The sequence below is a fragment of the Tursiops truncatus genome, chromosome 5 (assembly GCF_011762595.2).
Source record: "Tursiops truncatus isolate mTurTru1 chromosome 5, mTurTru1.mat.Y, whole genome shotgun sequence".
NCBI classification, from domain to species: Eukaryota; Metazoa; Chordata; class Mammalia; order Artiodactyla; family Delphinidae; genus Tursiops; species Tursiops truncatus.
The window spans coordinates 68,942,149-68,967,122 of NC_047038.1; the positions used below are offsets into that span (position 1 = coordinate 68,942,149).

The window sequence follows — 24,974 nt, forward strand, 5'->3', positions numbered from 1 at the left end:
GACTGCTCTCTTATTCTGTAGTTTAATGTCTCTTTAGACAGCAGACTGATCAACCTGCTTCCACTCCTACACCTGATCAGGGGAAAAGAAAGTTGGATAGGAGATTTAAAGAAAGAGAAGCAATGGAGTATCTGCACACCCACTCTTTAGAATGTCTAGGATATTTTATTTTCTTGTGGGTACAATTCACATCAAAGGAATATAACTGGACCAGAGGCATCTTACCAGTTTTTTGGCCACAGCAGCACATATCTCCAGACTAGATTGTTGATGAAAGGAACTAAGGCAGGTGGAAGATATAGAGAAGCCTCTAGATTCCCCAGGTCAAGGAATTGAACAGTATAAAACGCCTATGAACAACAACATAAAGCACTTCTATTCTATTCCTACCCTCCTACCCTCACTAGTTATATGTTTGCCTCTCCAAGTGTACCAGGGGCCATTTGGTGTTAACCCAAAAAGAAATGAAAACTAAGAAGACAAAAGTTTCAAACTGCACCCAGTTAACCCCTCATATCTCCTGCATGTTCCCATCACTAGAAACTTAGAACAATTAAACAGATGGAATAAAAAAGCAGATCCTCCCCTTCTCACCCCAAGTCCCTGTCTAGTGGCACATGTCTATCATCTATCCTGGGAGAGGGATAGCTTTAAATCTATTGGGATAGTAATTTTTTAGATTAGATCAAACTTTAAATCACTGAAATTGTTTGAAAAGCTGTAGACTCTACCTGAAAAGTTGTTAAGAAATAAAAAAGAAAACTCAACATAAAGTAATTAAAGCTTTACTAGAATTACAAAGCCTTTTAATGTTAATTTGTTATTAATTTCATAAGTCCTCAGTAAAGTGATTAAATTTTTTTTCATAATTTATGAAGAAGAAAGATGTTAACACAAATTTTGGACAGAAAGGAATGCCTACAAATCATGTGAACAATTAACTAATTCATTGTGTATAATCTGAGATGCACAGATACAAATGCTGCTATGCATGGTATAATTATCAAGGTACTTAGGACATGTCTCGTCTAATCTATTAAACGATGTGATGTCACAGATGTATATAGCATTTGAAAGTCCAAATCTCGATCTGAAATAATTTAGGTAAAATGCTAAATTCATGAAGTAGAACAACTGTCAAAATACTTACACATGAAATTAAAAGATTATACACTCTAGGTTCTATTCAAAAAAGTTCACTCAGTAAATATTAAGTGAACATAATTTATGTTTCAGACATTGTTTTAGCAATGAGGGATAGGATGCTTTCTACCTTCAGGGAGTTGACATTAATTGAAAGAAAAGAGAGTGTCAAATAATAATAGTGAAATATGATGAGTAAAATGGAAGTACAGATTTCTGTTTCTTGTGATAAGTAATTGGCATCAATTTAACCATCTCAATAAAAACAACAACTTTTTAATGTTTAAAGCCATGAGAGTCATTATGAAGATATAACACAAAATATTTATACACCAAATAGCAATGCATTTACCTTTATGAGGCAAAATCTACAGGAGAAAAAGGGAAATACAGATAGTAACACACCAAAAATTGAAGAGGGAAAATAAATAATTAAATTTCCAACTCAAAAGAAAAAGCAAAACAAAATAAAATATAATGAAGGTTGTAATAAAGACAAAGTAGAAATTACAAGGTAGTTAATAGAAAAACAGTAGAGCTCATTCATTAATAATGGAAATTCTGAAAAAATCCACTTCTCTTAATTTTCTTGATCAGAAAAAAGGGGGTAATAATACAAAATATAAAATAGGAAATAACAAATGGGAACTAAACATTGAAACAGAAAAAGGGTTTTTTTTTAATCCTAAGAAATTACTTTGAAGACTTCTTTGCAAATAAACTTGAAAACCTAAATAAAAAAGATAGTTTTCCTAGGCAAATACAGATTATCAAAAATGAGTAGAAAGCACAAACAGACCAAATTTCATAGGAAAACAAAGTGATCAAAGTGATTAACTATTTCCAAAAAGCACAAGACCTGGATGAATTTATAATGGAATTCTATCAAACTTCCAAAAGTCAGATGATGCTAACACCCAGATAAAGTGCTAGACCTTTGAGAATGAAGGAAAATACCTTTTCATGAAACAAATGTAAAAGGATGGCTAAAACAAATGAAGACAGTACTCAAAAATAAAAGATGAATATCACTTATAAATACCAATACAAAATACTAAATAATATATTACCAAGCAGAATCCAATACCTCATTAAGTTTATAATATATCATGACCAAGAAAGCTTTAGTCCAGAATGCAAATTGTTTCAATTAATACTATACACCATACTAATAGATTTAAAGAGGATAAAACTCAAAATTATTTCCGGAAATGTTGAAAAAGTCTTTGAAAAATTTCAGTACCAATTCCTGATTTTAAAACTAAATCAAGCAAATCAAGGGATAAGTTCTTAATGTGAATATTCATATGAAGAAACACTAGAGTCATTTCCATAAGAACTAAAACGAGGCAAAATTACCCATTATCTCCACTACTATTCATTATTATATTAGACATGTTAGACAATGAAACAACATAATGCTTTTAGACAAGATAATTCGATTAGTTGCATATGAGTTGGTAAATAAAATAAATACTTTTTTGTATATGGTATGATAGCATATTTTGAAAACAAATGATGCTTAAACTAACAAAAAAAATCTGTAAGGCAGCAGGAAGGTAGTAAGATATAAAATGAACATTCATAAATTAATGACATTGATATGCAAAACCAGAAATCAGGTAGAGGACATTAGAGTTGAGGAAATATTTACAGGAGAAAAAAATTAAATACTTAGGATTCAATTTAAGAAATATGAAAAATCTATGAGTAAATCTTAAAACATTCCAGAGAGATACAAAATTAACATGAAGATTTAGAAAGACAGCCCATGTTCCCATATTAGATGATTCAATGTTATAAAGATGTTAGTTTTCCCAAAGTTAATTTACAAATTTAATGCAATCCCAATAAAAATACCAACAGCTCTTTTTTAAATGTATCTAAACTTATTGATAATAAAGCTCCTATTTTTTTTAAATGACACGCAATAGCCAGGAAAACTGAAAAGGAAAAACAAAACAAAATGAAAATATGAGGTGGGGCCAGCTTTATAAGATATTAATACTAAATGTTTTAGTCTCAAAATACTGTTGAATCTCTACTGTTAATATAGTGTGGTGGCACATAAATAGAAAAACAAATGAAAGAATGGAATAGAAAGGACAGAAATCACAAAAGTACATAAGGAAATGTAATATATGATAAAGTTGACATCTCAAATAATGGAAGCAAAGATTGACTTTTTAATAAATCATGCTGAGTCAACAGAAAAGCCATTTGAAAAAGATAAAAATTAGATTCATACTTTACACCATACACAGAAATAAAATTCAAATGCATCAGGGAATTAAGTAAAAGAAATAAAATCATACAAATGCTAAAAGTAAACATAGATGAATTCCATTCAAAGTGGAATATAACCAGTAACGTGGAAATGAAACTGTCATAAAATGGTTAACATAACCACATTGAATGGGGATAAGGAAGAAAAGAACTAACCTAAGTTACTTTTGGGAACAGTATTTTGATTACATACTGCAAAGATAAAGGCAAAAAAATTGTATATGAATATTTTTAATATTTTTAATAATTCTAGTTAATTTTTATAGACATGTTAAAATTATAGAATTACTTTATGTATTTACTGGAATTGAACAAATAATAAAATATACTATGGGTAAATGAGAGCCAGGTGTCTCCCTGATGGAAAAAGAAATTACAGATAAGGAAAAGGGAAAGGTTAGAATGAACCCTATTGTCTTTGGATTGGAAACAGGGCTGTCACTATTGACTTCTGGTTTATAATACATATACACAAGGATAGACATAGAAATATAGATGCCTATGAATGTGTGTGTAGAACATATATTTTCTCCTTCTGCCCAATGAGAAGGTCAAGAAGCAATGACACCCAATATTAAGAAATACACCTGGTGCTCACATCTTGGTTTCTAAATACCATTCTACAAAAAGAGGAACCAGGGTTCTTGGAGAAATGATGAATTCCATTGCTGGATCAAGGGAAGCCTGGAAAATTTTATGTGCTAGAAAGTAAGGATATGCTCAGAAAATGATAGAAACATAAAAGAACAGAGAAATAAAATTATAGGACATACCAGTTGTCAAATTTTCATTTTGAGCAATAAAATAAACGATGGTAAAGGATAATAAACTATAAGATAAGACATATATCTAGAGGTCTACACTGAGTAAATAAATAAGTGAATAGATAAACAATTGGACAAGTCACAGATCCTAGTTACTGCAGAATTACAATTAATTTGTGTAGAAGGAATGATGATAATATTGACTTACCACTTGACAAACATCACAGTAATGCTCCTGCAGGTAAGAATCATTGATAGAGACCAGAGGAATGGACAAAAGTGTGCTGAGAATATCTGCATAGTTCTCCCCAGCGCAGTATCTCCTCACAACATATTTATTAATCAAAAAGAAAGATAATAACTTCACGGTGAAGAAACGTGGAAGAAACCACACTTAATGAAAGTGTGGTTTACATCACCAGTAATAAGATATATAAACATCACATGCCTCCTAACACAATACACTGAAAGCACAAAATATCACTTTTGTGGTGTTCTTGGCAAAAATGCATAAACACAGCCCAATAATGAAAATATCAGACAAATTTAGGGGTGTTCCATTGGCCAGTATACTTTAAAATTATCATGTTCATGAAACAAACAGAAAAACTGAGAAACTATACCAGGTTGGAGGAGAGTATGGAGGCATGAGAACAAAATGCAATGTGTGATCTTGGTTGGGATTCTGAACAGAAAAAAAGGACATCAGTGAGGTATCTGCCACAATTTGAATAAGGTCTGTAGATTAGTTAATAGTATTGTATCAATATTAATTTAATAATTTAGATAATGGTTCTATGATTATATAAATATTAACATTATGGCTGAAAGACTTCTGGGAATTTCATGGATAGATAATATTTTATTAAGCCTAAATTTTATTTTGAAAAAATAATTAAAATAATCTAGGAAAACAGAAAATTAAATCATGGAAAATAGATTAATAATAAACAAAATAGTGTAAAATAATAAAATTTAAGAAAATTTTCAACAAAGAAATTTGACAAAGCTAAAATTCGATTTTATGACAAACTAATAAAAAACTTTAAAGCCCTTCAAGATTTATTCATAAATGAAAGAATAGATTACTAATATCAGGAATGGTGAAGGAGAAAAGCCCTCAGATCCTAAAAACATTAAAAATATCGTAAAAGATGTTATGAAACAATCTAACTCAAGTAAATTTTAAAATTTAAACTCCTTGAAAACTAACCAAAACTAATAAAGTAATTGAACTGCTAAAATTTTTTCCCAAAATACAAACTCTAGGCCAACATGACTTCACCAAGTAATTCTTCCAAATATTGAAGGGAGAAATAGAATTCATTTTAGGTAACTCTTTCAGAGATGAAAAGAGAGGGAAATATAACTCATTTGTAGATGCTAGCATAATATTGACTCCAAAACTGAAAAAGACATTACAGAAAATAAAATAACTGGCTAATGCCCTTTATGAACATAGATATAAAATTCCAAAACTAAATATTATCAAACTGAATCTAGTGATATTTTAAAAATATTACCATGTCACAACTAAGTAACATTTATTACAGACATGCAAATTTTGTTTAAGTTTTAAAAATCAGCCAAAGTTAGTTACAGAAAAAAAAATTAGTAGAATAAAGGGCAAAATATGATCAATATGATTGTTTCAGTAGGTGCACAGAAGTCATTTGAACCAGTAGGGAGGTAAAAAGAACCCTAGCAAAATAAGAAGATAAAGGAACTACAAGGAGCATCTTAAAAAAAAAGAAGCTTACATCAAACATCATAATTAATAGTGAAATATAGACTGGTTTCCCTGATATCAGGAACAAACCAGGACTATTCAACACTGATTCTAGTCTTAGTGCAATAGGTCATGAAAAAAGTATAATTTTGAAAATTAATTAGAATGCTCATTATTTGCAAAATAAACACTATTGGCAAAGTAGTCATTATTGGTAATAGTCATTACTCTCTGTGTTTATAGAAAATCTATATTAATATAACAATACATAAAGTTGATCAATTTAGCAAGGCTGCTGAGGACAGAGTAGATTAGCAAAATATCTATTATATTTCTATACACTGCTAATAAAAACTTAGAAAGTAAAATTTTTTTAAATCTATTTATACTTACATTAAAACTTCAAATTAGAAAATTAAATCTAGTAAAATATATTCAGCACTTCTTTACAGAAGACATTAATAAAAAATTGAACATATGTGGAAGAATATATGATGATCATGAATTTGGTACAGTAAAAATTCAGTATGGTAAACATTTCAATTTCTCTATATTGATTATAGATTTAATGCAATCCCAATAAAAATCTCGCTGCCTTATATTTTGTTTGTTTGTTTTAAAGTGTTGCAGTGGGAAACTTAGAGGTTATTTATTTTGTAAAGTGTATACATAAATGCTCAGAACTGAGAATAACAATTTTGACAAAGAAGAACAATGTTGGATTGTCTACACTAATTATACTCTCAAGGCTTATAATTCTACATTAACTAAAACAGTGCAGCATTGCAAAAAATTGGAACTCCTACATACCTTTCAAATATTCCCTTTTATGAAATATCTCTTAGTTTTTCAGGCAGTTTTATCAAAAATTGCTCTGTTGTAGCAATTGTAAAATAATTACATCGAAAATGTTTAGATGTCTTTCTTCCCACGTCAAACTGTGAAGCTTTCAAAGCAGTACCATTCCAAATAATAATTGCCAAACCCGCAGTCTCTAACACACATCGGACACTCAAGGAATATGAAATATGATAAAATAACATCAGCAAATGTGGCTTTCACAGTCAGCAAAATCCAAGAATGATTACTCGAACTTACCTCCTATATCTGGGCGAAGTTTATTGTCATAGCCTTGAAGCAAGGAGTTGAGAATTTGTGTTATATCTCCTTCATGAATCTTTGGTGCCAAGACCCAAGTTTTGTTCACTGTTAAATCCTCATCATCTTCATCATCTGCTTTATCAACACTAAAGAATTCAAAAACAAAAATTGTATAATAGAAAGTTCAACCAAGTAGTGTATTTTTAAAAATAGTTTAAGATTATTCTAATTGTGTAAGCGAATAATAAGGGGAAAAAAAGCATTCGAAATATTTTACATTCAGTAAGACTAAGGCCTACATCATATCAACTCCTGTTTTAATAATACTCAAAAATGAAGAATCCAGTGCAAGAAAATATCGTATAATATTAATGTAATAAAGTTTTGCCACTCCCACAACTGTCATTTAAGGCCATAGAGATTATGCACTGATAATGTGAGGAGTGGCCCTAGATTTGTGCGGTACACAATCTGCACAACCATACGTAAGTGACTCTATACCACCACACCCTAAAATAAAAATTCAAAGGTAAATAAGTGCAGGAAAAGTTGTAATCATTAGTCTGGTAAAATGTATTTTAAAATGCACGTGTAGAAAAGAAGACTTAAGGAAAGATGAGTGAAGAAGGATTCAAAGAAAAAAGGAAAAAGTATTGAACACACCTATGCTTCTTCCTTTTAAGTCAGAAGAACTGAGACCCCAGACATCTATTCCAAGAACTCTGTCAAAGATTGTCTTACCAAATCATGAGTGGTTGACTCACTCTCCATATATATACATATATATATAATCACGTATACATATATATACATATTATATATATACACATATGTATATATATACATGTCTATATATATACACATATATAGATAATCATGCTTTCCATATATATGTGTGTATATATATATGGAAAGCATGATTATCACATTTTAGGACTAGAAGATAGACTTTAGGGATCCAATAACCCACTGCCTTTATTTTGTGAATGAGGAAACAAGTCAGTAGGGAATCAACCAAAGCACAAACTCATTTATTTTCAAAACTGAGACTCAAACCCTGGTCCTATAGCTAATGCTTCCTGCTATGCCTGTGTGTTTAACAAGCATAAAGTTTCAGCTTACTTATGAATTGTGGTAGAAACGTATAGTAACATAGATATTCATCTATAATTCACCAAAAGTAACAAACTACTTTGTTTATTACCCGTAAGTAACCCCACCTTCATTTGAGTGAGATCAACCTAGACTTACACCCAACTTTAGTAAATATTAGTCCTCCACTGAAAAAGTATATATAAACTTTTATACTGGTAAAATCAGGTAAATCTATATTATTTATTTACATATATTTGAGAGATGAGCTTCCCTCCCACAGTAGATATTCAAGTTTATCTTAACAGCCTTAGTTGATATTTCTACACTATTCATTCAAATCTCTTTTGCTGTGAACCTAAACATCTTAGCTAATGCAGCCTTTACCCCCTTTATCCTTTTAAATTATTTTTCAGTTTTATTGAGATATAATTGACATATAACATTGAATATGTTTAAGGTGTACAACATAATGATTTGATCTATGTATATATAGTAAAATGATTACCACAGTAAGTTTAGTTAACATCCACTCTCTTTATCCTTTTAAAGAGTATAAATTAACATTGTAAATTAAAACTTAACCTGTAAGTATTTGTACCTCATTTTATCTTTACAATAATTGTATTGATAGTTATTAACGGAGAGTTAACGGATAATGGAGTACATTATTCTTCCCAATATTTTTCCTCTTCTTCATGTCAGAGAATTATTCTTTTCATTCCACTGACTTCTAACTTGGTCATGTGACCTGAAATACTCCTTTCTGCAATGCATCCCTGTCCCATTAAACTCAGGTTTGGCCCTGCAATTTGCTTTGGTTAATGGAATACATGTAACATACATCACTACCAAGCAGATTTATTGTCAGTGCATGGTTCACCATATCTCTGTCCTTCTGCCAGAAGACCAGCCATACTCAGGCAGAGGCCACTACTCCATGACTTCACTTTCAGGATGAAGGCAACATGAACATAGCCACAGTTGACCTACAATGGACATGTAGCCTGAGCGAGAAATAAACATTTAGTATTGTAAGCCACAGAGATTTTAGCTTATTACCACAGTATACAAATTTTATCCCTATGTGAACTCCTGGAGTACATTTATTTAACAGATTTTTAATGAAGTGCTCATTTATATTAATTGTTTTGCTGTATTTAACTTCAAAAATATATACTACTGAAATACAGTTGTATGATTTCCTTTAAATAATTTCTTATTTTCTCTCAATAAAATATATACATATGTACATACATACATTCATTTATAAACTAAAGCTTTAAAAGTACTGAAATATTAAGAATCCTGCTCATGTGTCTTCCAGGAAAATTTTATCTAATTAGAACTTCTGAGATATTGTCAACAACCAAAATTTAGGGCATCCATCTAGCTTTAAATCCCAGTTTTATAAAATAAAACATCTGATGGATAGATGCAGACCACTGCACGTATAAGAACTTGATTTTTCTTTGAAATATAACTGTAGTCAAATGGAAGTTCCCAGAAAAAATATGTTTTTCCTGTGTTTTAGGGTAGTAACATCTTGGTAATCCAGGAAGCACATGCTTATACTGACTTATATCCCCCTTTTCCCAGCTATCTCAGAGGTAATATAAAAATTGACGTCAATGACATCATAAACTAACTTTCCTCATTTTTGTCAAAGCAGAAAAGAAATTTCATTATAGTTAATTTTCTTCATTTTTCCTCCACACTTTCTGAATTACCTTCAGAATATTCATTAACTACCTTAATTTCACACTGGTATTATTTTGGTGACTAAAAATCACTTATAATTTTAAAGATAGTTCATATAGCATATCTGATGTTTCACTATCATTCATAGACTGGAAGTTTTGTAACATTTACCTATGTTGAATGAACATTCATTTGGAGGAAACAAGTATTATCTTTGTAGATAATATTATGGGAATTTGTAGACATTTGCAAGCACTTCTCTTAAATAATTTGAATGAGTATAATTTTATCATTATTGGAAATAAATATACTCCTTAGTATATAATTTTACTAAATGTTTATTTTGATGATTGATGTTTTTATTGTTCTTATCAGCTGTTGAGTAAGTTCCTACCATGTTTCATGAACTGAGTGCTAGGTTTCTTCCATATTAAGGTATGTCATTTAATCCAGAGTAATCCCGTGAAATAAACATTACTATTCCTGTTTTACAAATTAGAAAAAAATAGATTTATAGAATTCGCTGGACCCACACTATTAAATAATAGAGCCAGGATTTGAAACAAGATTGATTTAGCTTGAAGACTCCTTTTCTCTTTGAAGTTTCCATGGTATCTTACTTTATCTTTGTTTAACAATCCAGGGTAGTTAGATTTTGAGTTTTCTAATTTATAAGAACACAACAATATTTATGGTAAGTAGTTAGCAAGTGCATTTGGGTTGTGCATGGGTAGAATGCTTAGTCTCTGCCTTTGAGTTCTGAGAAGTTAGAATAATAATTTCAAGGAATCACACACACACTCTCTCTGATGAAAAAGACTTTCTAAAGTGTGTGCTCAGTCTTCAGTCCAATGCTTTAATTCATTTATAGAGGAAATACCATGTATTACAAAATATGCTAATTGCTGAAAACAAAAAGATAAGTAAAATTTTATTCTTGATCTATATGATCTTATTTTCTAATGAAGGAGAAAACTATTCAGATGATACAAAAAACCATCATATACAAAGATGCTTATCACAGTGTTATCTATAGTAGCACAAATTTTAAACAAAAGAGCAGGTTTAAGTAAAGTATTATATGTCCATATGGTGTGATTGATGCATCCATTCAATTGGTGATTATGAAAAGTCTGTAAAAATATTAAATTATTTTCATAATTTAATGTTATATGCAAAGTAACATATAATAATTTGCCTTGATCAAAACCTAGGTATAAAATGGCTAAAGATTTAACTGGAAAGCAGTATAATGAATACACTAAGTATTCTATGCTAGTGGAGCTATACAAAATTTAATTTTGTTCTGTATATTAATAGTATACTACAATTTTTCTGCATAATTTTGTAATATAACTATATGAAAAGGAGTTGATGTGACATTAATGCCTACCTAAGAATGAACTGCTTCTTCCTATACACCAGATAGTGCCCAGAAATAAATTTCTAATCATAAAAAATAAGTAATTAAGTAGAGGTTTTTATAGAGACAAGTAGAGCTTTACACTCTGCCAAGAAAATGAAATTGGCAGCCTTAAAAAGTTGCCACTCGATTCTCCTGGGGTAGGAACATGGTTGACTGACAGCCCAGGCGCCAGCCCTCTGGACGAGCACTGCATCTGTACCACATCCAAGCTTCCCTGGGCTGCTTTCAGGCAATAAATGAACATTGTGGCAATGGTAGTACATACCCGTTCCTGCAAGACTAGGGCCTCCTCTAAAGGGCAACTTGTGTTGGATGAATCCTGCTGGCCTGGCCAAAGCCTGTTTAGTAGGGCTCTCTAGTCTGAGACTCTTTTAACCCAAACATCCTCTTTGCCTTATACTTGCACAGGGATCAGACCTCCGTTATTATCTGAAGGCTCTCTCTGCTTACTTCCACTTCCTCTCGTTTACCCTGCACGGGCATTTCTCTCAAAAATCTCTTACATGTCCAATCCCAACTTGGCATCTGTTTCTCTGAGGCTTTTGCTTCTCATATTCTTTAATTGACACTTGTAACTTGTTACTAAAGAAAATTTCTGAGTCACCTGTATCAGTGTTGTTTTTTTTGGTCTTACTAACTTAGTTTAATACTTTGACAAATCCATCTGATTACATAGTAAATTATTGTATGTAAAAGAGTACTTTAATGATTGTATTACTCTTCTGAATATGACAAGCAAAAGTTTTAAACTAATGATAACTGAGAGATAGGTTAAGTGAAGACAAGGCATGCTAAGCCATATAATCATGAGGAGAATTCATCTTTACAGCTAGAAAATATATATATATATGTCTATAACAAGTCAATCAATCAATATAAACTATTTTTCATACATAGGGTAAATATTCATCAAGATTTTCCCAGGACAATCTTGATTTACACCTGTTGTCCTAGAATAATTACAATATTAATAGTAACCTCTTTCACTCACAAAATGGCCTAATTTGGATGATAAATTGTAAAGTCACCCTGGATATAGTTCATATAAAGTTTACTGCAATGCAAATGCCCTTGTTGTGACACCTAGGGAAGACTCTTCCATTACCTAGTAAGACAGTGCAGATGACAGCAAAGGAAACCATAAACAAGATGAAAAGACAACCCTCAGAATGGGAGAAAATATTTGCAAATGAAGCAACTGACAAAGGACTAATCTCCAAAATATACAAGCAGCCCATGCAGCTCAATATCAAGAAAACAAACAACCCAATCCAAAAATGGGCAGAAGACCTAAATAGACATTTCTCCAAAGAAGATATACAGATTGCCAACAAACACATGAAAGGATGCTCAACATCATTAATCATTAGATAAATGCAAATCAAAACTACAGTGAGATATCATCTCATACCAGTCAGAATGGGCATCATCAAAAAATCTAGAAACAATAAATGCTGGAGAGGGTGTGGAGAAAAGGGAACACTCTTGCACTGCTGATGGGAATGTGAATTGGTACAGCCACTATGGAGAACAGTATGAAGGTTCCTTAAAAAACTACAAATAGAAATACCATATGACCCAGCAATCCCACTACTGGGCATATACCCTGAGAAAACCATAATTCAAAGAGTCATGTACCACAATGTTCATTACAGCACTATTTACAATAGCCAGGACATGGAAGCAACCTAGGTGTCCATCAACAGATGAATGGATAAAGAAGATGTGGCATATATATATATATATATATATAAAATGGAATATTACTCAGCCATAAAAAGGAATGAAATTGAGTTATTTGTAGTGAGGTGGATGGACCTAGAGTCTGTCATACACAGTGAAGTAAGTCAGAAAGAGAAAAACAAATACCGTATGCTAACACATGTATATGGAACCTAAAAAAAAAAAAATGGTTCTGAAGAAACTAGGGGCAAGATGGGAATAAAGATGCAAATGTAGAGAATGACTTGAGAACACTGGGAGGGGGAAGGGTAACCTGAGACAAAGTGAGAGAGTGGCATGGACATATATACACTACCAAATGTAAAATAGATAGCTAGTGGGAAGCAGCTATATAGCACAGGGAGATCAGCTCGGTGCTTTGTGACCACATAGAGGGGTGGGATAGGGAGCATGGAAGGGAGACGCAAGAGGGAGGCGATATGGGGATATATGTATACGTATAGCTGATTTACTTTGTTATACAGTAGAAACTAACACAACATTGTAAAGCAATTATACTCCAATAAAGATGTAAAAAAAATACGATACATATTGCTGAGGCTATGATTACAAAATTGAATTTCAAGCTGTTTAGGACAAGGCAATAAATAATATTAAATCATATAGCAAAACTTAAAAAAAAAGACTCATCTCTAAGATTGTAACAAACTCCCATAAATTATTTAGAAAAAGATGGATGATCCATCAGGAAAAAAAAAATGGGCAGAGATTTGATTAGGCATTTCACAAACAAAGATAACCAAATGGGAATGAGTACATGAACAGACACTCCACATCATTACTCATGAGGAAAATGTAAATTAAAAACATGAGATACCACTATACATAAACCACAATGGTTAAAATAAAAAACCTTGACAACACCAAGTGTTGATGAGGTTGTGGAACAACTGGAACTCTTGTACAGGACTGTGAGGGCAAACTGTTAAAACCACTTAGAAAACTCCTTGGTGTTATCCCCTAAAGATGGATGTGCACACACTCTATGACCCAATAATTATACTCCCAGGTACATACTCAACACAGATGCATAGTATGTTCACCAAAATGCTTGTTCCACAATATTCAGAGAAGCATTAGTGGATGTACCATCAATTCAGAAAAAAGATCCAAATATGCATCAGTAGTGGAATGGATAAATAAAATGGGTTATTTTTTTTAAAAAAGTGCAGATGAAGTTCCAAACAAGTCCTCACCTGTGATCTGTTGCTCATGACAAATTAGTGTTTGTTTATGAACATCAGATACATTTCTATAAGTCAAGTGACAAGTTCCAGGGAAGAAACATACCTCTTCTAATGTTTCTGAGTAGACTATATTTTAATGTCAAAGCCTACAGGAGCTAACTTTTAAAGAGTATGTATAGGCACTGAATTTAGATCTGAAAGTCAAAGAAAATAAAATTTAAAAACTTTAATTCTTATTTTCTTTTTGCCTTTATATTCTACCTGCTTAATTCTTTTGTACAAAGCTCTTTTTAGGGTAGTAATGCTGAATCATTTTTATTGCTCATAAAAGTTGGTAGGGAAGCGAAATAAGTAAAAGATGATAGATAATAGAGTTACAGATTTGAACTTTCAGAGTTTTAGAGAGGTGAAGTGATAGTCCACTCAATTCTGTGATTATCCTCTTAACACAAAAGAATTTAGGACCCATCACTTGAGGCACAGAGAGGAATGCTTTGAAAATTTGAGGAGGGGGAAGGGAAGCATGCCTAGAACATTAAATAAGTGTGTTCCAGTTTGTCCAGTGCTTAACTTTACCATAAAATTGATCACACTGCATCTTAATTAGCTATTTACTTTATTTATTTATGACCCTCTGTAAGCTCCTTGAAAGCCAGGGTTAAGGTTTTCAATGTGTTACCATTGGCACTTAGCCTGACATATAGTAGGTATAAAATTAAAAAAAAATTCACTAAGTAAATGAATAAATGGACCGAATATTAGAAATCATCTTGCTGTTTACAAGTGAATTACAGTGAATAAAGAAAATAAACAACTGAAAACTGTAATTATTGGTCTTAATCAGAGAATTGATTGTAGTTAACCTAATATAAATTTTAAAACATAGTAGCAGTAGCTTTCTGATTCTAGTATTCATCCATCATAAACTTAAAAAAAAACTGATTTCTTTCACAATGATAATACAATCTATAAAACAATTACAAAAAATATAGCAGGGAAGATCTGTCTTATGTGAAGAAACTAAAACACCAATTGAAGAATATAAGAATAGAACAAAATAAAGGCAAATAAATATTTTGGCTATAAAACAATATTATTAATACATAATTCTCAAATTAGTTTATAAATTTAATAAAGTTTTAATTAAAATCCACAGTTCCTATATAACAGATTAAAATCATTATACTGTAATTAAGTAGAAGAATCAATATAAGAATTACAAGAAATTATTGAAAAATAGATTGTTAGATGAAATTTGCCAGAATAAAAAGAAAACAAAATAAAGTTACTGTAATCAAAACCATATTGTGATAACACATAAAGAAATCAGTGAAAACAAAATCAAACCTTCAAATTCAGATCCCAAGTGTCTAGAAATTCAGTATACAATAAACGTGACTAGTCAGTTTAGAAATGAAAGGATGAATTATTCAGTAACTTGGATTGAAAGGTTTATCAAGCCATTTAGAAAAAATAAATTAGATTACTACTTAGACAATAAATTGCAGATATATTAGAGATCAAAATATAATAAAGTATAAAACTATTAAAGAAAATATTGAAAATGTTTTTTAACTTTTGAGATGAGGAGGTCTTTCTATGCAACATGTAACCAAACCAGGAAAGGAAAAAAAAAAATGACAAAAAAAAAAGGAAAAATAACTCATGGAGGACATAAGACAGTTTAGACAAAGACTGGAGACAAAGGATAGATTGAGACAAAGATATTTACAACATAACTGGTATACAGAAATTTCAGAGGGAAAAAAAGACTAATAAAAATAACAAACTGTGCTAACATTTACTGGTAGCAAGGGAGAATAACTTTAAAATGTGACAAATTTTAGCCATCACATTGGCAAAATATTAAAAGATTCATTACATTCAGTACCACTGATAATATAGATAAATGGCATTTTTATAACCATTAATAGAATAAATTGCTCTAATAGAATAAATTGAGTAATTTGGCAACATTGATGAAATATTGAAACTAAAAGCATGTACATATGTGTATATATATATATATATATATATATATATATATACACAGTAACAATATTCATAATAAACAACAAAAAAGAGAATCTGTAATGGAATAATTTAACAAATTATGATACTTCCTTAATATAGAATACCATATTATCATTAAAAAGGAGGTACAACTAAGTATGTGTACAAACCTACAAAAATATCTTTGATACTAGCTGTGTGACAAAAACAACTGTTAGATTTCATTTGTATAAAAAATGTACATACAAATGTGTATACACATATTTGTTTAAACTTATGGAAAAACCTGGAAGTATAGGCTCCAAATTGCTAAGTAATTTTGAGGAGTAGAATGGACTAAGTGTTATTCCATTATTATTCACATTATATGATCAAAACGATTATGACATTAGGGAAAAAATTTTTGGTTTTCCCATATATTTCAACAACATATATTTATATCACTTAGAGATTGCTTAAATTGTTTGTTTAAGGAAACAAGTAAAGAAAAATAAGGTCTAAACTATTTGTGGTAAAAAATTTAAAATATTTTATGTCCACAGAATAGAACAGAAATTGGATTATATATTAATGATTCTACAATTTGAGATGTGGAATATTAGTCTCAGAGAAAAAATAAAACATGACATCTTCATCCACTGTGATTTTTATGTAGTTTCCTTGGTAAGGTAGAATACATAGCATCTTTAAAATTACACTAATGTTAGGAAATTAAAGGCAATAGAGATTACTTTGGGCACAGAGAGCTTCACTGTTAGTTTCAAAAGGGGTATGGCCAATTCCTAAATCTAGTAGAACATAGTTTGATCTGGTTAGATAAGATACAGGAGTGTAGGGTTATATTAGTTAATGAGAAAAGCGACAGATTGATATCAGAATTGATTTTTAAAAATTAGTATAGTGACGTATTTTTAGAAAGAAAACAAAAACATATAAAATATAGCAGATTATTTTTTGTAACATCTTTGCTCATAGTTTAGTGATTGATCCTTAAGATAACAACTAGTACTAATAATAAAACAATATATTTTTCCAGTTTTGGGATTTTTTTATTTGCTTTGTTTGGTAGGCCAATGCTATTTTGTTAAAACAGAGTTTAGAAAATTGGGAATCGTGCTTCCAAAGAATAGTCTTTAGGGGGATGATGAATACACAGAGATTATAAATGTTCTTTTGAGACTGGTTCCATGTGAATATTTTTTGGAGGAAGGGAAAGAAACCATAATTTTCTTCACAGTCCATTAAAAAATTACCGCTGGATTGAAAGTATATTAAACTGAACACCAAATTTTCCATTGTTCCACTTTATATTCATACAACATAACGGAACATAAATTAGACTTAGAAACATATAACACTTCATGACATTCACATTCTCTAAGCCTTTGATGCACTTATGCATCAGATAAATTCTATCAGGCTGCTAAAATTTTTGCAAAATTAAGGCATAATATTGAGGCTTATTAAATTATAAACGATATGAAAAGATCTTAAAATTAAATGGAAGAAAGAAATGGGAGTCATTCTTTTGAATGCAAAAAGATATACCTTCTCCCTAAGTCTTGGGACCATAAAATGAGAGGTAAAATAGTTTCATTGACATAAGTATCCTCTCAGAACTTTCACTTCAAAAGGGAGAGAATACAAATGAGTAGAACAGAAGCAACAAAACACTCTTTCTAGTCAACTCCAGTTATGATAATTTGCAGGTTTTTCAGAAAGAATTGTACTAAGGAAATGACAGAAAGAAATATACACTCATAAGACACCTGCACAGAGTAACAAATTGTAGAACACAGATGTCTGATTAAAACTTAAATTTAATCCAACCAATAGGGCTACATTGTTCTACTCAATGTGGCTATTTAGTAGAAAAGTAATCCCTGCTGGAAACACTCTACTGCATGTGTTGGAAAATTATTCTAATAGTGGTACACATCTAGGCCGACTGAGAGGTAAATGACCTGCCTATATTGAAACGGATCACAAATTCTGCAACCACAAGTCATGGTCCTAGCAATCTACCCAAAGATTAACTTGTTTTCCAGAACCCTTGATTCTAGCAGCCCTACATCTATGTGGAGAACCACATCACACCCTGATCACAACAATATTAAAATTTTCATATTTAACCTACTATATTCTAATCATAGATCTTCTGATATGCTCATCTACCTACAGGTTGGAGTGCAGGGTCTATGTTAACTTCCTTTCTATATCCCTAATATTTATCACAGTCTCTACCACTGTGTTACTCAAAATATTTGTCACTCAATATATTTGTCTAAAAATAGGGAGAAATGTTAAATCTCTAAATGACTCGTATTTGTAAGGAGAGAATGCCTACAGTTCAAAAATTTACTACTAAACTAAGTTATATAGGTTTTAATAGGACGTTGCTATCTTAATGTCATATGTTAGATGACCAAAGTAAAGGATATCTTAGGAATATAGTTTTCAAAAGGCCCACCAAAGCATGAGACCATACCTCTGGCCACAGAATATTAGTGTTATCTTCCTATGTATATTTTTCACTAACACTGACCTGAACTTATGCCTATGACAGCTAAGGGCATTCAGTCTTTTCCCAGAGTTACAATTGATGCCAATCTCCTTAGTGTCCCCACTATAGCTCATCTAGAATTGCAAGTAGCTTTTATAGCATTTTATTGTCTTTACTTGTTTATATTGATAGACCATCTCAACATTAACTACTAGAGTTTAAGTTCACTGGGGTCAGGGGCTCTGCCTTCTTTGTCCAGCACGTATACTATCACATATATGTCCTATATACACTATACAAACACTACTAGCGCAAAGATTATGTCTTGCTTTCCACTGTGTCTCCAGTTCCCTGCTTAATACATGGTAGGCACTGAGTAAATATTTGTTGAATGAATGCTAATGCTTAATAACTGTTTATTGAATGAATTAATAGCTAAGACTATTTCCTGAAACATGGGCCTTCAGTTGGTTAAACCATTTTAGTACAGATAGAATTAGATTCTGAGATATTTAAAAGTAGAAAAAAACATAAATTTCATCTGGCTCTCACAGAGTACAAGAACTCTAACAAGCTTCTGCTTGAAGTTTAGTGACAAGACATCCATTATTTTGTTAGAGTGCTTTTGTACTGATGAAAATCGGGCTTCACATAGCTTTCACTACTTGTTTATGGTTTGTCTGTAACATCTATACATAATAAATTCAACAATGATTTTCTCTAGCATCCTTAAGAATATATGATTCCTCAATAAAATTTACCTGAATTCAAAATTCTTGCTTTTAACTCTCTATCCAGTGGTGTTTTTTCTAGATCAAGAACTCCAGTTCGTTTAAGTTTTTCCTAAAATAATTAATCCAGCACTACACATAATATTCTAGATTATGTGATAAATACACAGCGGACTGTAACTTACTCAGCTTGTGTCAATTTTACTGTCTCTCCTCTTCTCTCCTCTCCTCTCCTCTCCTCTCTTCCTTTCACCTTTCCTTTCCTTTCCTTTCCTTTTTTTCATTTCCTTTCCTTTCTTCCTTTTATCCCTCCCTCCCTTACTTTCCAACCCCCTCATCCACAGTTATGTTAATTGCTTTGATTTATATGGCATTTGTAATCTTGGAGGAAAGGTGATTAAAAATGCAGCCTCTGGGCATAGAGCACATGGGATCTGAGTCTTGGATTCAGCATTATCGGCAAGATGATCTTTAGTGAGTTTGTAAAAATTGCTGTGCCCTGGTTTTTCCATCTGTGAAATGGGGAGAATAACAGTATCTGGGCTTTATTTTCCCTTCATTTTTGATTGGTAGTTCGGCTAAGTATAACCTTCCAGGTTGAACATTTATCTTTAGAATTTTGGAGACATTTCCTCCATGGTTTTCTGGTATTATAGATGAGTAATCTCATGATGTTCTAATTCTCTTTCCCTGACTGTGATCTTTTCTATCAGTACCCTCTAACCTTAAAAATTTAGACTCCTGTTTATCTTTGGAGTTGTGAAGGTATATTTCCTTATTTTGACTACAAGATGTTTTCCTTTGATTAATACCATAAACCTCAGCCTCAGCAGTGTGTATAATGGTAGTACTCATGTAGAACACTAGACACAAGCACTATCCATATGGTTAGTTCTCATGTCTAGTTTATTCACCACTGTAAACCCAGCAAGTTGCACTGTGTAGAGCACATAGCAGGTATTCAATAAATATTCATTGAATGATCTCTCCCATAATCCAAAAGGTATTTAATAATGCACAAACAATTCAAGGAGTTTACTGCACTTAAATTTAACTAGAATAAAAAATTCTAGAATTACTGAGATTCCAAGAATATCTGTTGTTATGACTTTTCAGTTAAAACTTTAACTGTCATGTACTTTGCAAAAATTTTCTCTCTTGGTCTTGAAACAAGCTGGAAAGGTAGATGCCAGTTCTACTTTTCACAAACGAGGAGTCTCTGCCTCAAAGATTTGCCTGATTTCAGCCTAGTGGGAAGTGCTGAGGCTGAAACTAGAATTTACATCTAATGGTCGAGTCTAGGATTCTCAGTTGGTAGCATGCATATATGTGAATTATTCTCCTGAGGCCTGTGGCAGTCATTTCATCATATTTTGACAATATCTCAAGAGCCCTTTTTTTCAGTTTTTCGCCCTGCCTGTCTCCTCTTCTTTGGGACCCCACCTTCATTATTATTTTCTTAGACAAATTTTAATCACCTTTATATAAATATATAAATATAAAATACTAGATTTGTCTCTTTCATTTTTAAGATGAAAAAATCAAACATTTCCTTTTGTTGATAAGCCAAAAATGTGACTCATAGTATATAATAGGATAAAAAGGAAGACGAGTATACCAAAAAGACTCTATACACAGGGGATTTATCAATTATAGCATTTACATTTTAACTTCAAAATCATTTTGTCTCTCAGTTCTTCTTTGAATATTTAATTATCATGGAGCATCATTAGTCATTTTGTACTCATTTGCATCTATATTTTATTAGAAAACGAAGCCAAAGCTCTGTATGCCTAAAGAAAAACCATGCATTACCATCTCCACAAAATATATTACTGAAATTATTTTAAAATAATATATTTTATAATGTAATTATACTTGAATATTGTCATTTGGGCAACTGACTGCTAAATTGTATGATTATTGACTCATGAGATTGTTTTTAGAAACAATCTCTAAAACAATCTCTCTTTAGCTCTCTCAAAGTATAACTTCTTAGTCAAAGCTTACCATAAATTACATTTTAGATTATGTAAAATCTCAAAGCACTTTTTCAATTCTTTTCAAAAGTCTGATTATAATTATATTTTTTTCAACATTACAAATAAGTCAACTCAAGCTTGAGAGATTTTAACCAACTTGCCAAGATGCCATAGAGCCTCACAAAGAATGAAACATAGGAACCATGACTACAGCTTTTAATTACAACAACAGGATTGGTTTTCATAGTTCAGCAATGTAAAAATCAATAAAGTGCCTCTCCTTTATGCTCTTGATGAAAAATAATGAGTAAACAAGCTACTGTCTTTGATTAGATACAAAAAATAATAGCCTCCAATTCGGTAAACCCCAAAATAGGTGACTTTGAAAATTTAAATTAGAAACTGGCATCAGACATCAAAATTCTTACAAATAGAACCATCTGTGATTAGTTTTAGAAAGGTCCCTCAAAAGAAGAAGAAAGGAAGAAGAAATTATGAATGTAAATGGTTTATACATGTTGACATCAATTATCTTCAACTAAATATTAAAAGGATAAAAAGTTCATCACAACTGTAGCTACTTTGAAAAGTGAAGACATACACTCTCATAACTGAGACCCTAAGAGTTAATTACAACAGCAACATACAGCTTTATTTTTTAATATGTATATTTTCACTGGCCAGAATAATCCATATTCTCTATAGTACTACGATAAAACGATTTATTTATTTTAGCTACATAACGCATCTCTCTCTCTCTCTCTCACTCATACATATGACCAAAACAAAAGTACACAGCATTCCCAATTAGAATTTTCCTCTTGAAAACTGCTACAAAAAGCCAGTGATGCAGCTATTGAGTTATTTTATGTTTCAGTTCAAATCTTAGAAATATTGAATACAAAAACTTGAAGAAATCATAAATGATCTACTACTGCCCTTCATTTCCTAGATGAAGGAACTGTGTTCAGAGTGGTTAAGGACCCTTGACACATAGAATCATGTCTCCAGACTTCCAGAGCCCATCTCTGTCCACTATACCACACAACTTGTTAATTCTGAGCAGCTTGAAGAGAGTCCGAAACCCATCATGATTCTCATAATGTAAATATCCTCAAGAAGAAAATGTATTATTTAAAACCAAACATCTCTTTAAGTAGACAGTATGCCCTTTAGTAAGCAGCTTGTCTGTTAGGTTGCAAGAGAAACTTGCACTTACAGTGATAAATCAGCTTACAGGTTGTTATTTCAGAAAATCACTGGGTTAGTCTGTTTTTACTTATGAGAACACAGATTCATTTGCGATATTATGAAGATGCATGAGAGCACTAATACATGGCCTACCAAAATATCTTCCATAATTTTATAATATATTAAAAGAAATAAACCATTACAAGGCACTTAAATATAAGAAATAATTAATCAAGTAGTATGTTCGTGCTCATGCAGAACATTTATGTTTCTAAGGGAAAAGGGTAAATAAACTAAAACTGTAATATTTAAAAAACATTGAGTGTCAAACATATTCTGGCAAGTCTAATATTACTTAGCATACTTTATTCTCTATTTTTGGAGAGAAAATACAGTTGTTCTATCTGTTAGTAATGGTAAAAATCCACTCTAGCTATATGCTAAAAATAATCATCATAATAATAAATTTTAGCAGTGATGCAAGTACTTAAAAAGGCATTTTTCCATCTCTATAGTGATTGCATTTTACTCTTGAGTTCTAAGCACTCCCTCTCTCTCTTCCTCTCTGTCACACACATACACACACACACACACACACACACACACACACAGGACAATCACATCACCCTACAATATTTATTTACTTGTACACAGCCAAGTTAAAAAAAATGATTCAAAGCTGGCTCAGTAAAATATACATGGTTATTTCTAACTTAAATGTAACATAGCTTCAACCCTGATGGATTTTTAGCCATATTTATGATCTTTCTTGATGTAAAACTTTGATTTTTTTTTTAGAATAGTAAAAAGGTAAGGGAAAAGGCAATATTACTGTATAAAAAAGCATCATACATGCCATGCTCTGTAACAAGTTTCTAAAATAACTTTGTCTTTAAAATGCAGAATCATCCAGAAAGTTCATCAGTGGCATTCATTGACTAAATGTAGTAGCGAAAACATTTCTACTCCCCTCCCCACTTCCAGTAACTGAATCTTTACTAGTTTCTACTCTGCTTCAACTGAGCTAATCTCCGTGCTTCACACATAGGCTAATTTCATTCTATCAGAAAAAGAGTAGATCTAATCAAAAAATAAACTGATGGTAAAATGTTGCACATGTGCCCAGGGAAATGCAAATTATTTAACCTAGAATGATTTTTTTTTAAAAAAAAAAAAAAGAGAAATGAGGGGGGAGTGGGTAGATACCAAAGAATAGTTTTGAGTCCTTGAATTTACTCACCAGTTTCCCAGATGCAGGGTCAGTAACAGGAACATCAACCTCAACCCTTTCCTTTGACTCCACAGAAGAAAAGGGCAGAAGAGAAGAGTTTTCCAAGAACCCATTGGGATCGCTTTTTCCGCTCAGTTCTCCAAGCCAGGACTTTTTCTCCCACCTTAGCTGCAGCCTGGTGAGTACAGAAGGGAGACTGTGGGAAGGCAGTACACCTCCCAACCAGGTAGGATGCGACTCCCAGCGGAATTGAGCAAGGGAGCCAATCAGACCGAGAGGATGCTGGCATAAATTATCTGAAAAGAAGTTGGGCCAATCAACGGCCCCAAAAGGCGGGGCTTCCCCTACTAGAAATCGAGCCCAGTAGGGAAAAGGGCTCCGTCTTTCTGAAAGAAAAACAAACCTCTTCTCTCTGGCAGCCTCAGAGAAGCAGTTGAGTGGCCCTGACAGATTTCCCTCGCTAGGGAAAGACGGCTTCCCTCTTCCCTCTAGCCTTCCCTCCTGCCTGACTCTATTTCGGGGATCTGTTTCCTCTCCCGTGTTTGGATTCTGAATCTGTCTTCCAAGAGGGATCCGTGGGGAGTTTGCCGTGCCTAATTGGTTTTCCCAAGGCTCGCGAAGATTCTGCTAATTTTTGTTAATTATTGTTGTTAATTTTGTTGGGGGGGAGGGAGCGGCTCATTTCTCTTTGCAGACCCAGCACCTGGCACGAGGCCCAGCACAAATATGTCCTCGGGAGATGTTGAAATATATAACTGAATGAATGAATGAGCGGGCTGGGTGCATTCCTGGTAATCACGTTTCCTACCCACCCCCCTCTGCTGCCTTATAAGAGAGGATTTGCAGTCTCCTCTCTCCGGGCACCAGAAGATGATACTAATGAACAATACCAGACAAGAATAATCTCCTTTTACAAAGACATAAACAAAAATCCGATTTTAAAAAGGTTATTTTATTCATAGGAGCTGGAGATCGATTACATGTGTAATCCTTGTTCTCCCCTTTGCGTTTGTTGAGCTCCAGTGTTTGGTACCTAACTTCAGAGGCTCTGCTTTGAGTTTGCAGCAGAGCCCAACAGTTGCCATGGCAACTAGAAAGCCTCTGGCAGCTCGAACAAACTGTAAAGGCTAAGACAGTGGTGGTGGTGGAAA

At 32.3% G+C, this 24,974-nt stretch overlaps 1 protein-coding gene across 1 annotated transcript in view; it reads right to left on the bottom strand.

Annotated features, from left to right (window-relative positions):
• GABRG1 (gamma-aminobutyric acid type A receptor subunit gamma1) overlaps positions 1-23,983 on the bottom strand; it is a 63,296-nt gene extending 39,313 nt beyond the window's left edge. Inside the window, exons 1-2 of the mRNA XM_019928234.2 lie at positions 23,833-23,983; positions 7,021-7,169 (exon numbers count right to left, since the gene is read on the bottom strand). Coding sequence (XP_019783793.1) covers positions 7,021-7,169; positions 23,833-23,936 — 253 coding nt within the window. The 5' untranslated portion in view covers positions 23,937-23,983. The remainder of the gene's footprint in view (positions 1-7,020; positions 7,170-23,832) is intronic.
• Between the last annotated feature and the right edge of the window lie 991 nt (positions 23,984-24,974).